Consider the following 13,902-nt stretch of genomic DNA (forward strand, 5'->3'; position numbering starts at 1 on the left):
TAAGACTAAAAAGTGAAAAAACCTTCAGTGGGCAACACCATATACTTATGAAACCTTAGCTATTAAACAAATGAATTTTACGTACAAAAAAATATGATCTAATAGCAATACATTCCTACAAGTCATTCATTTGTATTTCTTTTATTGTATTTGTGTCAACGTCAAACAAGATTCCCCCTCAAGGAAAAACAATGTAGGCCTAACTTATAGATACTACTTACTCATCTCTTTAGCCTTCTGAGGGATAAAGTTTTACCAAATTTGCCAATTACGACAAAACAGTACGTCAAAGCAACTTATGAATAGAATTTAAAGGAAAATAATCTATTTTGAACTATTTTTGATTTGATTGGCTCTCTGGGATACAAAACAATAAGTACATTTCCAAAAAGTCATTTGCAACACGACAGGGGTTTCATTTTCTACGTGTAAAGGTCAAAGTTTTTTTTACCAAGTTGTGGTGATGTGTTACTTCTCTCAGCCTATACAAATATTTATTCCTGTTTTACACATATTACGAATGGAATATAAACCTTAACATGAACTCACACAATATGCACGTATTCTAACAAATGTTGTCTTGGTTAGAATCAGAAAAGAGCCAAAAACTTTTGTAAGGTATGAGGCTGCACCCCCAACCCTCTCCCTGTACCTCACACATCATCTCATCATGTGTCATCTATACCACAGTACTAAAGTGGAAATTTGCTATGATATCATTTATGCAGAGATCATGACACGTGCTGTGAATGAGCTCTCGCGATGTTGAAGTGTATTCTTAAGAGCGTCATAAGACATTTCTCAGGAAGTTTTAAAAACAGCTTTGTGGTGCAGGTGTCTCTGCAGGGCATCAACTGTTTACAGAAATACACCTCTTGGGACCCACTGGCTAATTGCACATGGCAAAAATAACATACTAGGTTAACAAGGTTAGACACGCCAAATGCAGATTTACAAGTTTGAACCAACTCAGATTGTGATAATGATAATAAACAGAAACCTTTTTACCATGTAAAATGCATGCAAGTGGTTTAATTTCAGACGTTTTCAGTGATTCCAAGGGAAAGAACACTGAGCAAATTAAAATCACCATATTTTGTTAAACTTAAGCCATGAATTAAGGTGTCTGGGCTCAATGAACTTCATAACAGCTGCACTTCTGGTACAAACATTTTATGTTGCTGATATTTCCTCCTTTAGTGAGGAGGATACATGTTGTCCCTTGTGACCGCTCAAGGAGTCTGAACTCAAAACTATTTTTAAAAACTCACCACATATATAACAGTTATGATACAAGCATGTCAGTGTCATGGTTATTGTAGACAAGTGTCCTGGCTGTTTATTAAAAGACATGTATCCGTCATAACATGTGATTTCTGAGTATTTTAGTAAGACATTTTTTACACTTTTATGCAAGTGAACTATTAGTATCTTTTAGAACAAAAACAAGAGTATACTTTCGGTCTATATTTTATGTACTTCGAAGAAATATACTTAAAATAACAATTGGGATTCTTGATCTATACTGACAGAAAAGTATATTTGTACATAGCTGTAAAGTAGCTGTGCACTCAAAGTTACACAAAAATATACTTAAAAGTCTAAAAGTTAAAACTAAAAGTGGGTCAATTTGATACCAAGTAGTATTGAAATAGCGCACGTAAAATATTATACTTACCACAAAAATATAATATTTTAAAAAAGTATATATTCCTACTACATAATGTAAGGAAGCGCATGAATCGCTAAGGGAGATTTACAGATGTGAAGTACAGTAAACATCAATGCCTCGATATGTTCATTTCTGTAAAAAGTAATGCTTAAGGTTTAAGTCCTTGTAAGTGCAATTTAGTTTGTATGTGGTCTTAAAAGAGTGTTCACATTATGGCAAACATGGTAAGTTTAAATTATGACAAGTGATAGTTCACTTAAGAATGAAAACTCTGTCATCATTAACTCTCCCTCATGTCATTTTGACGCTTTATGACTTTCTTTCTTCTGCAGAACACCAAAGAAGGTATATTGAAGAAAGGTGGTAACAGCACTGGCCCCCATTCTATTGGATGGACACAAAACCAATGTAAGTGCACGGGGGCCAGTTAATAACATTTCTCAAAATATCTTCATTTGTGTTCTGCGTGAGAAGGAAAGTCATATAGGTTGTAAATGACAAGGGGGTGAGTAAATAATGACAGCATTTTGTAAGTTTCGGGTAAACTTACTAACTAACTAACATCTCCTATATGCCGTATCATTTAACATTATTTCTAGCATTGGTTCGGCGTTCCAAGAGTGCTTCTATTTCTTAAAACAGCACTAGAACAGTTCACAGTTTGAATTACGCTGCATGTCTGTTCGCAGCATTCCAACATCACTAGTGTCACCAAACTAAATATTGACTTTTCAGACTCGCACAATTGTCCCTTTACAAGCAGGAAGTTCAGCCTCATTGCTATGTTGTCTTGATCGAGGCTCGGACAAATGCATCCTTCATCTTTAGATAAAGATGTCAGTGACGGGACACTTCATTACAAAAGAGCTCCTAATCCTCTTCTTGCAGAAAATGAAAACAACCCCCTTGTGGGGAGTATGGACTAGAAATAAGGAGACAGCTCTCTAGGTCATTAGGAAGTACAGTTTGGCTTATGAATGATCTCTGCTCTACATTTCGTGTTTCCACATTCCTCTTATTCTCTTTTATTCCTCCATCGTTTTCGTTTGATTGAGGGGTTGATAGAAAGCTTTCAAGAACGCTTAAGGATCCAAGACTTCCGTCCATAGGTAAGATGCTATTGAGGGGTCCAGGTATCACAGGAAAGCTGCTTATATCCCAACTAAAGTCATAATGCAGATGTAATGGAGACATCAGCGACTGGAATTGATCCTCCTCTTCTTTTACCTCTTGTTCTGTAGTTTCATAGACTCCTTCTGTTCTCTGTGGCTTATAGGGACATTCAATACAATTCTGCCTCTCCACGGATATTTCTGGGACATCCTCATGAAGTACAGTTGGATAAGAGTCTTGCCGCTCCCAGGATTGAGTAACTTCTTCAATGGGAGTTAAGGGAGGATCACTGTCCCCAGGAAAAGGTTCCCATGGATGGTAGCTCTCATCCTAACACCAAACAAAATAGCATTAGGGAATTTGGTCACATCAAATATGAATATGAAAAGAACATTACGATATATCATATCATTATATTTTATGATATTATTATTCACAAATGTTAATACAATATGGAGAGTGAACAACAGTTTCGAAGGGATAGTCCACTCAAAAAAAAACAATTCTGTCATCATTTATTCACCTATATATTGTTCAAACACTGTATGAGGGTTATTTTCAGTGGAACTGAAAAAAAATATTTTGAGTAATGTCTTGTGTCCATACGATAAATGCTTTCCTGTAGCTCAGTGGTAAGAGCAATGCGCTAACAACGCAAGGTCGTGGATTCGATCCCAGGGGATTGCACATACTTAGGAACAAAGATGTAAAGGATAATGCAACGTTAGTCGCTTTGGAAAAAAGCGTCTGCCAAATGGATAAATGTAAATGGTGCCCAGTGTTGCTTGGCTTTCCAACAACATATCAAATGTTGCCTTCAAAACATCAAAAGGCTACCTTCAAAATATTGTCTTTGGTGTTCTGTAAAAGATTCTCTCAAGTTTGGAATGAAATGAGGGTGAGTAAGTGAACATTTAAATTATTTGGGTGAAATATATCTTTAAATAAAGCAAACCCTTACAGGCTGCCATATTCCTGTAAACCCCAAAATAAAGGTGTGGCTCCTGCTCAATGGGGTTTGTCACAGATGCACTTCTGATACACACATTTTATGAGTTCTAGTCAACTACACTTCCCCTAAAAACTATTAAGTGAGCAGACAGGTTGTCCCTTGTGACCGCATAAGCAGTCAGTCAGTCACAAAAGCAAAATGTAAATCATAAATGTGAACCTGCCTGTGAAAACCAATCTAAATTCCTTTTTTTCCACATAATAATAACAAACTATTCCAGCGAGTAATAAAAAGTTTGGATCGCGTTTGTTCCCGTTTGGTGTGAACCCAGCATTAACCTCCAAGTCGTACATTGAAATCCTAGAACGCATCCTATCCTTTTCTAAAAGTGGTTTTCACAGGCAGGCTCACAAATGTTCACGTCCAAAGCCAAGTTAGAAACAGTATAGTCTGTCAATGTAATGCATATTGTAGTGAAGTATGTGAAGTAAGTGAAGCTGTTTATTAAATGTACAAGAAGAAGGATCTTCTTTTGTGTTCTGCAGAAGAACGACAGTACAGCTTTGAAATGACATGAGAGTGAGTAAATGATGAAAGAATTTTGGGGTGAACTGTCCCTTTAAATCATGCAAACACTTTTTATCTTACAATAACCTGGAACAATCAGTGCCATCAGAAACATACACATAAATGACTCTTTAGGTATAAAATTATTACCTTTAGTAGTTTTATAGCGTTGCTATTATCAAATTTAGGCAAATTCTCAAAAAGCCATGTGACTCCCATAGACATGCACATCTTCATCATTCTGTAAAAATATATTTTTTTTAAAACAAGATACACAGTTAAACAAACATAACGTCTTCACCTTATCCCTATGGTAAATGTGTTTATCACCTGTGGCTGTGACTGTAACACTATGAAGTAAACTACTACAGACATTAACCACATAATGAAACGCTGTGCAGAGAAACAGCAGTGCAGACAATGAGTAAAATCATAACTTCCTCATTCAGCACATCACCTTTGCCGCACACATTTTAGATACATCAGGTTGGCTAGGATCACTATAGGAACAGCAGCCACCAAGCAAATTCCAGCTACCATTTTATCTGCAATGTTCAGAAACAAAAGAGTTGGTATAATAATTTTATTAACATACACTAATGTTACACTCTATAACTGTTGTGTTAAAAACAACACAATCTATCATAATCTAAAATCATAAATGTCCCTTTTATGTGTTAAAAAATACTTTCCGGACACAGATTAGTTTTATCCAGGACTAGGCCTAGGACTCGATGCGACATGGCAAAAGAACATACTAAAAGCTGTTATGAGTAGACACCGTGTTAGTTAAATTAGAGTATTTAAGTCATTTTTAAAAACATACTCTGCAAAAAACAACATTATGTTGTGCATCTTGAAACAAAGCAATCACACTGATATATTTTAAGATGTGTCAGTGCCAGTTCTTTTCGATCAAGACACCTACATAGTGCCACACAACATGCAAAAGACAATAGAATCCATTATAATTTTACATTTTGTCAACACTGTATGCGGCGCGACATGATAAACCGATTAAAGGGTTTAAAAACATTGGTCTTCCATTTTTTTTTTTTATACTATAGCAAAGGATGCTCCAGAAATGTCAGTATCTCACATTCTTCCATATATCTTTCTTTGTGTTCAACCAAACAAAGACATTTAGACAAGTTTGGAACAACTAGACAGAGTAATTCATAACATAATTTTCTGTGGTGAACTACCACTTTAAGAACGAGGCATTTGTCATGTCGGTAAAATTGTGTTAATGTGATTCCAAATTCCTTAACACAAAATTGTGTTGTTATTTAATACATTACTTTAAAGAGTGTAGTGTCGATACTTGTAGAAGCAAACATTATGCACAACCCATACACCACCTGCATTGACTTGTTTTTACATTGGTGTTGTTTTACTCTCTCATCAGGTACCTGTTATGTAGCCTGACACAGTCTTCCCACATGTCAAACTCCTGTCAGAATAGCAGGTGGCGGCTTTTCCTTTGGGTCCTTCACCTGCAGAGTTCCATGCCGAGACCAGTACGTCGAAACTTTCCTGCGGATCCAGAAGCTTCCATTTTTGAGATCTTGGAAGTGTGTAGGGTAGAGTTACTGCGGTAAGAATGCACAACATAATGACACAACCATACAGAGATGAAAACATATTCTAGTGCAATATGGTGCTCACAACATTAGCGGCACCAAAATCACCGTCTATCAATTTCTTAATAATAGTTATATTAAAGGGATTATAACGTGCAAAAATGTTTTTTTCTGTGTCTTTGGTGTGTTGTATTTTACCCATGCATGTATTAGACACAAAAATTTCCAAAAAGTCGTAACAAAAGACGCATTCTATCAAAAGCGAATCCTCACCCAGACCTGCCTGAAACGCCTCGTGTAACCACAACCCCACAAATCTACGTCAGTTTGTGATATGATTTGACTAAGAATGCCCATATGTACTGTATACGCAAGTTAGGTGGGCGAACCTGTCAGTACAATTGCTTCGGAACCTGATGTTCCAAATATGTTAAGAGGTATTACATTCCATCACTATCACTCGCTTGCAGTATGCGACCAATCACTACGCACTGGTTAACTGGCCAATCATAGCACACCTCGCTTTTCCAAACGATGGACTTTGTAAAAATCTGCACGTTTCAGAGAGGCGGGACAAAGAGGAGATACAAACATGCACGTTATGTGGAATATACAGTGTTAATGAATCTTAAATCGTGTTTACATATTGCATAACATCTAAAACAAACGCTTATATTTATTTTAGCAGTGTCATATGACCCCTTTAAGATTTGCTTCCCTAACAATGTTCAGTTTTTAAGTCTGCTTATGATAGTTGACAGTTAGCGATTAAGTCTCTTTTTGAATCATACTTTCATATCTGAATGCTAGTGAAGACAGTCAGTCTGAATGGCTTCAAGGTTCAGGGTCTAGATATGAACCCGTGATTCTGAATATAAGCCCTTGGAGTATTTGAGTCAAACTAATGTCAAAAGTCAAACACTTAAGTCAAACACTAAACTGTTTAACGGCTCAGTAGGGTGGGAATATTTAACACCTTTAGAAAACTGATGTTCTTTTTTCGCCTGCTATGCATTTCTCACCAACGTTTTTATACCACAAGATGTAAACAGAAGTTTTCTGACCACTTTCTGACCAAGTTCTGTTGTTTGTTTAAAAGTTTGGTTAAAGTAGCTTTACTCTGGAAAAAGTACAAACATTTTGCACATAGCCACATGTCTTCCGCTGCTGCCTCTACTTCCTGTCATGCCTCAAGCCACATGTTAAGAATAGCTGTTGGGTCTCAGTCAAGCCTGTCTTATCTGTAGCTCTAAGAAGGCACTAAAAAACACTGAAAGAACTTTATTTCATTGCAGTAATGACCAACTCTAGACAGTTTTCATACAAATAATTTTAAGATAAGACAACAGCTTTTATGTGTAGAATGCGCAACTACTGTACCCAGGCAGGACTACGCAGGGCGCACACCCACTCATTTATAAACCGCAGTATACTGTCTAATAGTTCGCTTCACCACAAGTATTTTATAAATTTAGAAATTGAAAGTTACTCTCATCTGCCTAAGAATGTGAGGCCTATCAATAACTATTTTCAGTTTCACTTCAAGTTGACATGAGGGGTGGTCCCAGTGATATAGTTTTTCCACTACCCATACATTTTGTTTTGCAGTTGTAAAATAATATCTCAACACCACTGTACAACGATGTCAACCAAACTGTAATTAAAGATGAAGTCAAAAGTTTTTTATGGGAACTATTTGTCAGCTCGGTAGCCTGTCAGAGCAAAACTTCCCCACATACTCACTTAAACCTAAAGTAAATGCAACTTTAGATTATTAAGGCATTTTAAATAATGCACTATTGTGGTCCCCATGTTAGATGTGTCAATAACTATAAATTCCAATTTAACCAGCTTAATACATAAAAAGTAAATGTTTTAAAGTGCAAGCAAAAAAAACACGTCAATCTCTGACAAAGGTACGTATGTGTAGAGGAGTGGGGTTACTGGAAGAGGATGTGAACATTTTCAGTAAATGGTGGAAAACCCTGTCGTCAAACTGTGGGCGTGACAGTGATGAGTATCAAACCATAGACAGGTAGATTTTTTTCCATTTGTTAAGTAAAAAGGTACACTGGACCACTTGTGGGTCAGTATGAAGACACCTGTTACTAAGCAAACACAAAAAACTAACATTTACAGCATTGTGATAATGCTGGCACAAAACTGCACACCACTGCTATAACAACACCAATGTCATTATTCATTAATAAAAGTAATATGCTACATGCGCCATAAGTGCCTTTGGATAAAAATGTAATGCATAAATGTAGATGTAGTGCATCACACTCCTCCCAGTGTCATAAACAGACATACATAGACACAAACCACAAAGCTCAACAAAAACAAGTGTATTACTCACTGTTCTGAATGAGCCTCTTGTCAGTGTGTCTCCAAATGTAAATGGTATAGTTTGTGATAAATCCTCTCCGTTTCTCTTGCTCTAATTCTTCCCATTGGAGGAGAACGTGCTTCTCCTCTACAGGAGTTATTGAAACATCTGGACCAGTCAATGGCTCTGACAAAATAAAAATAAAACAAACAAACAAACAGGAAGACTATGAGTCATCTATAAAATGATGAACAATAGAAAACAAAATTCTCTATAGCCTAGAAATTCTCTATCGTTGCACTCATGTGGAAATGTGCTTTTCTCATAAATCTTGTAATTATCTAAGTATTCATGTGTGATAAATTTGACAACTAACAGCTACCTTGACGAATTCTCTATCACTGCCCTCTTGTGGAAATGTTCTCGCCACACACAATATTTATAAGTGATACATTTCCCAAAGTACAGTGTGCCAGATATATTATAAAACATAAATTCAACCTTTTTTTATAGACTTGGTATTTCATAAAGGTTGGTTTCATTTAAGGTTTGAAACATAAAATTAGGCCTTTTTGATTCGCCAAATCCAACCTGAGAACTTAAATATATACATTTTGGAAATTCCCTTGTTTGACAACTAGACCCACAAACCTCATGAACTTACTCTCTTCTTTTAAATAAACTTGACCAAATGCAGGATCTGAAACTCCACTGGCTTCTTCAATATATAAAGAAATGTTATACAAGACACCAGCTTGCATACCTGGAAGTAGAGTTTAATAATAGTTTAAGGATTTTTTCTTTAATTCATCATTTAACCCACTTTCTTTTAAAGATCTGTACATCTAGAAATGGAATTGAAAAAGTTTTACCTTCAAGGTATGTATAACTGCTGTTTCCTGTTAATCTCTTCCATTGTAAATGCACTGGACTCTTATGCCATTGGACTACATAACCCATAATTCTTTCCACACCCTCTCTGTAATGAGTCACGTCCCAATCTAGACGCACACTGCCCCCTGGTGCTGGAGCTAAATATGTTACGATTGGAGCTGGTTTACCTGTAAAGCACATAAAACGCAATATATAAACTGCCATGTGGGGTAACAGATCAACCATTTTTTCTTCAAAGCCACCCCATTGTCCACAACAATATTTGAAGACCGCATTTATAATTTCTAGCTTGGCATAATAAAAAAGGGGGACTCTAATATTTTGAAATGTTTATATTTTTGTAGTTTTAGCATATTTTAATGCTTGCTTTGTTCAGTTCAAATCCTTTTAAGTTATCTTGAGTCCCACTTGGAAGTTTGTTGAAATTGGGTCCCAGCCACCTGTTTGAGAAGTGATGTATATGTCTTTTAGATCATTTAAATAAATAAACAAATAATTAAAGTTTTACCTGTATATGTCAAGCTGACAAGTGCTGTGGGGGAGGAGCCTGCAGATGTAATAGCATTGACATTAATCTCTGCCACTTCAAGGGGAAGCTGAAGTGTGTGTCGAGTGACATCAGTTGAGCAGTTCATTTCATGGACTTTTTCCTTTTCTTCATAAGATAATTTGTATTGTAACAAATTTCCAGTGTAATTTTCTGATTTATATGGCTAAAAGATACAGTAGAAGTGAAAATTCAACGCAAAGGAGTTCATGCATATCATAAAGATGTAAGGTTTAAAATTGCACTCATTGTTTTTTTATTATTTATTTTTAGTTGATTTATTATTATTTATTAATGACTTATTATTATTAGTCATTATCCCTTATTAAACCAACTTGCTAGCCAATTCACTGTGTTTCATACCAAGACATTTGTGTGACTCTGCACATCTGCCAATAGGTGTCACTATAGTTCTATTTCTAGATGTGAAATAGAATTATAGAGCATAGGCAGTGACATTATGTAGACATACAATAAACAATAGACATACGAATGGCATGTCTATTGATGTCTATTGATTTATTATTCAAGTTTTAATGCATTTTGTTAAAAAACTATATATACATTCAAGAAAGTTTTATAAGTGAATTACCTTCCACAACACAGTAACATCCTGAAGGCCATGGGAATCTTTCTTATTGATTATTCTCCACACATCCAGTTTGTGAGAGGGTGCTAGGGCACAGAATTGAAAACAAAATAATTGTAAACTCCACATAAACATATTTGTCTATAAAAATACATAATTGTACCAACCATTCTAATTCATGTCTAATGTATTGTGTTCTTACTTGATTTAATTTTAATATGTGAAATTCGATTAGGTATCATTTTGAATTACCTATTCCAGGGGTGTTTATGTTGAAGGGTTGACTCCACATGCTGCAGTTTGTTGAATTGACACACACTCTCAGCTCCAGCACATATGACATAAATGGTTCTAAGCGTTCCTGCATTAGTATGAGTCCACCTTGAAGCTCTGTCACTTTTCCCAGAACCTGATTTGTTCAAACAGCAAAATTTATTGTGATGGTGCCTTGATTTTAAACAAAAACTTTTGTCTTTTATTGCTTTTTTAAGCAATGCGAAAACAAACGCGATTATTACCCAGTCCTGATTATTGTCTACGCTTCTAAACCTTAACCTTGGTTTCAGCGAATCGTCAGAGCTCTCCCAACGTATTGTAGGAGAAAATGAGCCATTGTTAAACTCAACCTTTGTTATCTCTGGAGTGATGGGAATCACTAAACAAAAACAATATTTTCAATATCATTAAATTCAGACTGAAGGCAAATAACAATATGATTAAATCAAAACGAGAATATTTGTATCTCAAAGTGCCAAGGGGCTTCAGAAATGAGTAACTGCATCATTTGATCTCTTACCGCAGTTCAAAACTGAGAAGGTGAAAGTGGAGTTAGCCTCTCCTAATTCATTGTGTCCCTTTACATGCGCTTCATATGTTAAGGTTTCATTAAACACAGATCTTGGAATAGAGACATGGCCATTCTTCATTTCATACTGAAGGGATTGAGATGTCCACTCACTTTGCATTTGAGAAAGACATGGGAAACCAGAGAAGGAAAAAGACTTTAGAACTCGTATTGCATGCACAGACTGAGATTATTCATAAAGGTTGTCATGATTGGTAAATAACTGAATTTTGACTTTCTGGTACAATCTGGTATGATAAAATATGCAACAAGAACACCTTTAAGATGAAATTCACAATACACAAAAGGATCTTGGAATGAGGCCAACTTACTGCTCAAATGTTACTGTGTAGATGGTGGATAAATGTGTCTCAGTTGTGACTGCCATGGAGCAGTTCACATAGGCTGAATGTCTGTGCGTGACGCAGTTGAATTTTGTTGGCTTTAGTGGCGGATCTATAACAGAACATTAATTAATATCAGTTTCAGCAATAGCTAAATATTCATGATCAAAAATAAGTTTGTTGTCAACTACCATTTTCAAACAAAGAAGAAAAATGGTTAACTTAACCTAAAAATACTAAAGCAATTATTAATAACAATGTTATATTACAATCAATTGCACATTGTAGTAATATAAAATAGGCTACATTCAATCTAGCCTACTATGACACTATAAAATGCACAGATATAAATATAAATGTCATGAAACTTAAAATATTTACTGTATCTTAACTATTGATCTGTTAATCATAAACATTCATAAAGCAATGTATTTGAGTTGATTGACTTAAGTTAATTGTCATTATCTTCATAAATATGCATAAAGATATGAACCTACAGCCAGCTGTGAGATCTTGACCGCAAACAATGTGCCAGTTTTCATTCTGCTTCACCATGCAGAGGACCCAAGATTTGGACTGATTGACGACTATCTCAGTTTGTACAAAAAAGCTATTTTTTTTTTCGAAAATGGTCTTTCCATTGAAGGCTATGGCAAAGTGTTGGCGATACCTTTCAGTGTCCAACTGGCATCGTACTGTCAAGTTTGTCCCCAGATGAATGATGTTTGATTTGACTATTACCTTTCCAGCACATCTGATTCCGTAGCATTCTAAGCAGAGAGTTAAACCAAATAAGAATATATTATCTTACAAGATAAGATAATAAAGAAGACTAAATAAATATGGTGGTGGAAACTTATAATACATATAATTACAAATAAATCACAATAACTTGGAACAGTGCAGTTCACTCACCACACAGTTTGCAGTTGAAAAGGAAAAAGAACACCACTTGCCAAACTCCAATGATAAAATCCATTTCATTCTTTTGTCGTCTCGAGTCTCTATGTTTAATGGATAATATGTCAAGTATTTGTTTCGATATTTCATGTCTTGTTGTATTCTGTTAATTTTTCTTACTCCCCTAAATTATCACGTTCATATGCAAGTTGTGTAGGCAGCAGAACAAAAAGTGGGTTACCTTTAATACCCGCTTTTCCATAACCTCTTTTTTAAGACGTCACATAATGGTGTCACATAGTATTTCTGCACATGTCAGACTGTAAAAAACAACCCAGATGTGATGAAGTTTACCAGAAAATGGTAAGAATGTTTGTGACGTGTAAAAACCGTAAGCGCTGTTGTGAGCGCTAACTTTGCAAGCACAACATTTATGTCGACCTGGTTTAATCAAAGATACCTCGCTCTTTGAAGGGGCTATGACCTAGATTTGTGGTATTTATGAAACTCTGAGTCGTCTGTAGCATTTAGGCATCCCACTTTTTAAACCACCTTTTTACTCAGCACTATAAGCATAACCTTAATTATTCAAACCTATAACAGAAATGTATAAAAATGTAAATAAACATATCTGACCTAGAAGAATACACAGAATTTGATTTGATTTTTTCTCATTATGTTGTAAAAACATGCAAACCTTTGCTATGGCACATCTGCAAGCTTAATTTGTACTCTTTTGCTGAACTCCTTCATGGTCTGAAGCTACCTCGGTGGATAGAAGTGTCACCAAGTTTGGAAGACTTTTTTTTATTTGTTATTGCCATGGTTCATCCTCATCGGCTTGCTCGACAAGACTGCTAGGTTCAGAAGTGACATGTGTTATGACCCTTCAAACATCTGTGGAGGAAAAGATAATACACATTAATTTAGCAACTGATATGCGATGATGTCACATATCAAATGGTTTTCAATAAAGAAATCTGAAAATATCAATAAAATAATAATTACCCATGCAGTCCTCATACCTTCCCGTTCACATGCTCAGCCCGTGTGAACACATCTAGTCTTCCTGCCTGCCCCACTTTTTAATTTCCATCTTCAAAGTGCTATAACTGGGGAAACCCCTGTGGTAATAATAAACTTGAGATTCAGTGTAATACATGTACTAAGACTTAGTAAGTAACATGTTTATAATAAAATATAATAAAATTGAGAAAAGAGATATCCTTTTATTGACTGTAAAGGTATAGAAACTGAAAAAAATGCTGAAAAAATGAGGTTAGTTCCACAATATCAAATACAGTGGTGAAACTAACACATATAAACCACAAGAAAAGACAGACCTCTTAGTCTTAAATAATTAAAGAAAGAAGCAGAGACATTTCTCTTCCCAGTCAGTCTTCCCAACATCTTTCTTTCTATTTAAATAACTAACATATAACCGTATTTTGCATGTTAATCCAAAGTTATCTTAATAACTTTGTAACTGTTGAGTGTCACAGGAAAGCCATTTTATAACCATATTGTGCCCCAGAATTTTTTTTCAAAAGATCTAACATTTTCTTATA

At 35.5% G+C, this 13,902-nt stretch overlaps 1 protein-coding gene across 6 annotated transcripts; it reads right to left on the reverse strand.

Annotated features, from left to right (window-relative positions):
* Window positions 1–230: 230 nt before the first annotated feature.
* On the reverse strand, window positions 231–13,380 carry il23r (interleukin 23 receptor). Of its 6 annotated transcripts, XM_056749719.1 has the most exons (18): window positions 13,343–13,380; window positions 13,032–13,231; window positions 12,576–12,654; window positions 12,350–12,438; window positions 11,932–12,204; window positions 11,423–11,546; window positions 11,043–11,203; window positions 10,765–10,901; window positions 10,499–10,655; window positions 10,250–10,332; window positions 9,619–9,823; window positions 9,089–9,277; window positions 8,881–8,979; window positions 8,247–8,402; window positions 5,717–5,896; window positions 4,762–4,849; window positions 4,455–4,545; window positions 231–3,115 (listed from the first exon to the last, which is right to left on the reverse strand). In XM_056749719.1, the coding sequence occupies exons 4-18, from the start codon at window positions 12,411–12,413 to the stop codon at window positions 2,543–2,545; spliced, it is 2,580 nt and encodes an 859-aa protein (XP_056605697.1). In that variant the 5' UTR covers window positions 12,414–12,438; window positions 12,576–12,654; window positions 13,032–13,231; window positions 13,343–13,380; the 3' UTR covers window positions 231–2,542. The 6 variants fall into 6 exon arrangements, with proteins under 6 accessions (XP_056605697.1, XP_056605698.1, XP_056605696.1 ...); XM_056749720.1 differs by lacking the exon at window positions 12,576–12,654; XM_056749718.1 differs by having other exon boundaries at window positions 12,350–12,654.
* Between the last annotated feature and the right edge of the window lie 522 nt (window positions 13,381–13,902).

This window comes from Triplophysa dalaica, chromosome 6 (assembly GCF_015846415.1).
Source record: "Triplophysa dalaica isolate WHDGS20190420 chromosome 6, ASM1584641v1, whole genome shotgun sequence".
NCBI lineage: Eukaryota > Metazoa > Chordata > Actinopteri > Cypriniformes > Nemacheilidae > Triplophysa > Triplophysa dalaica.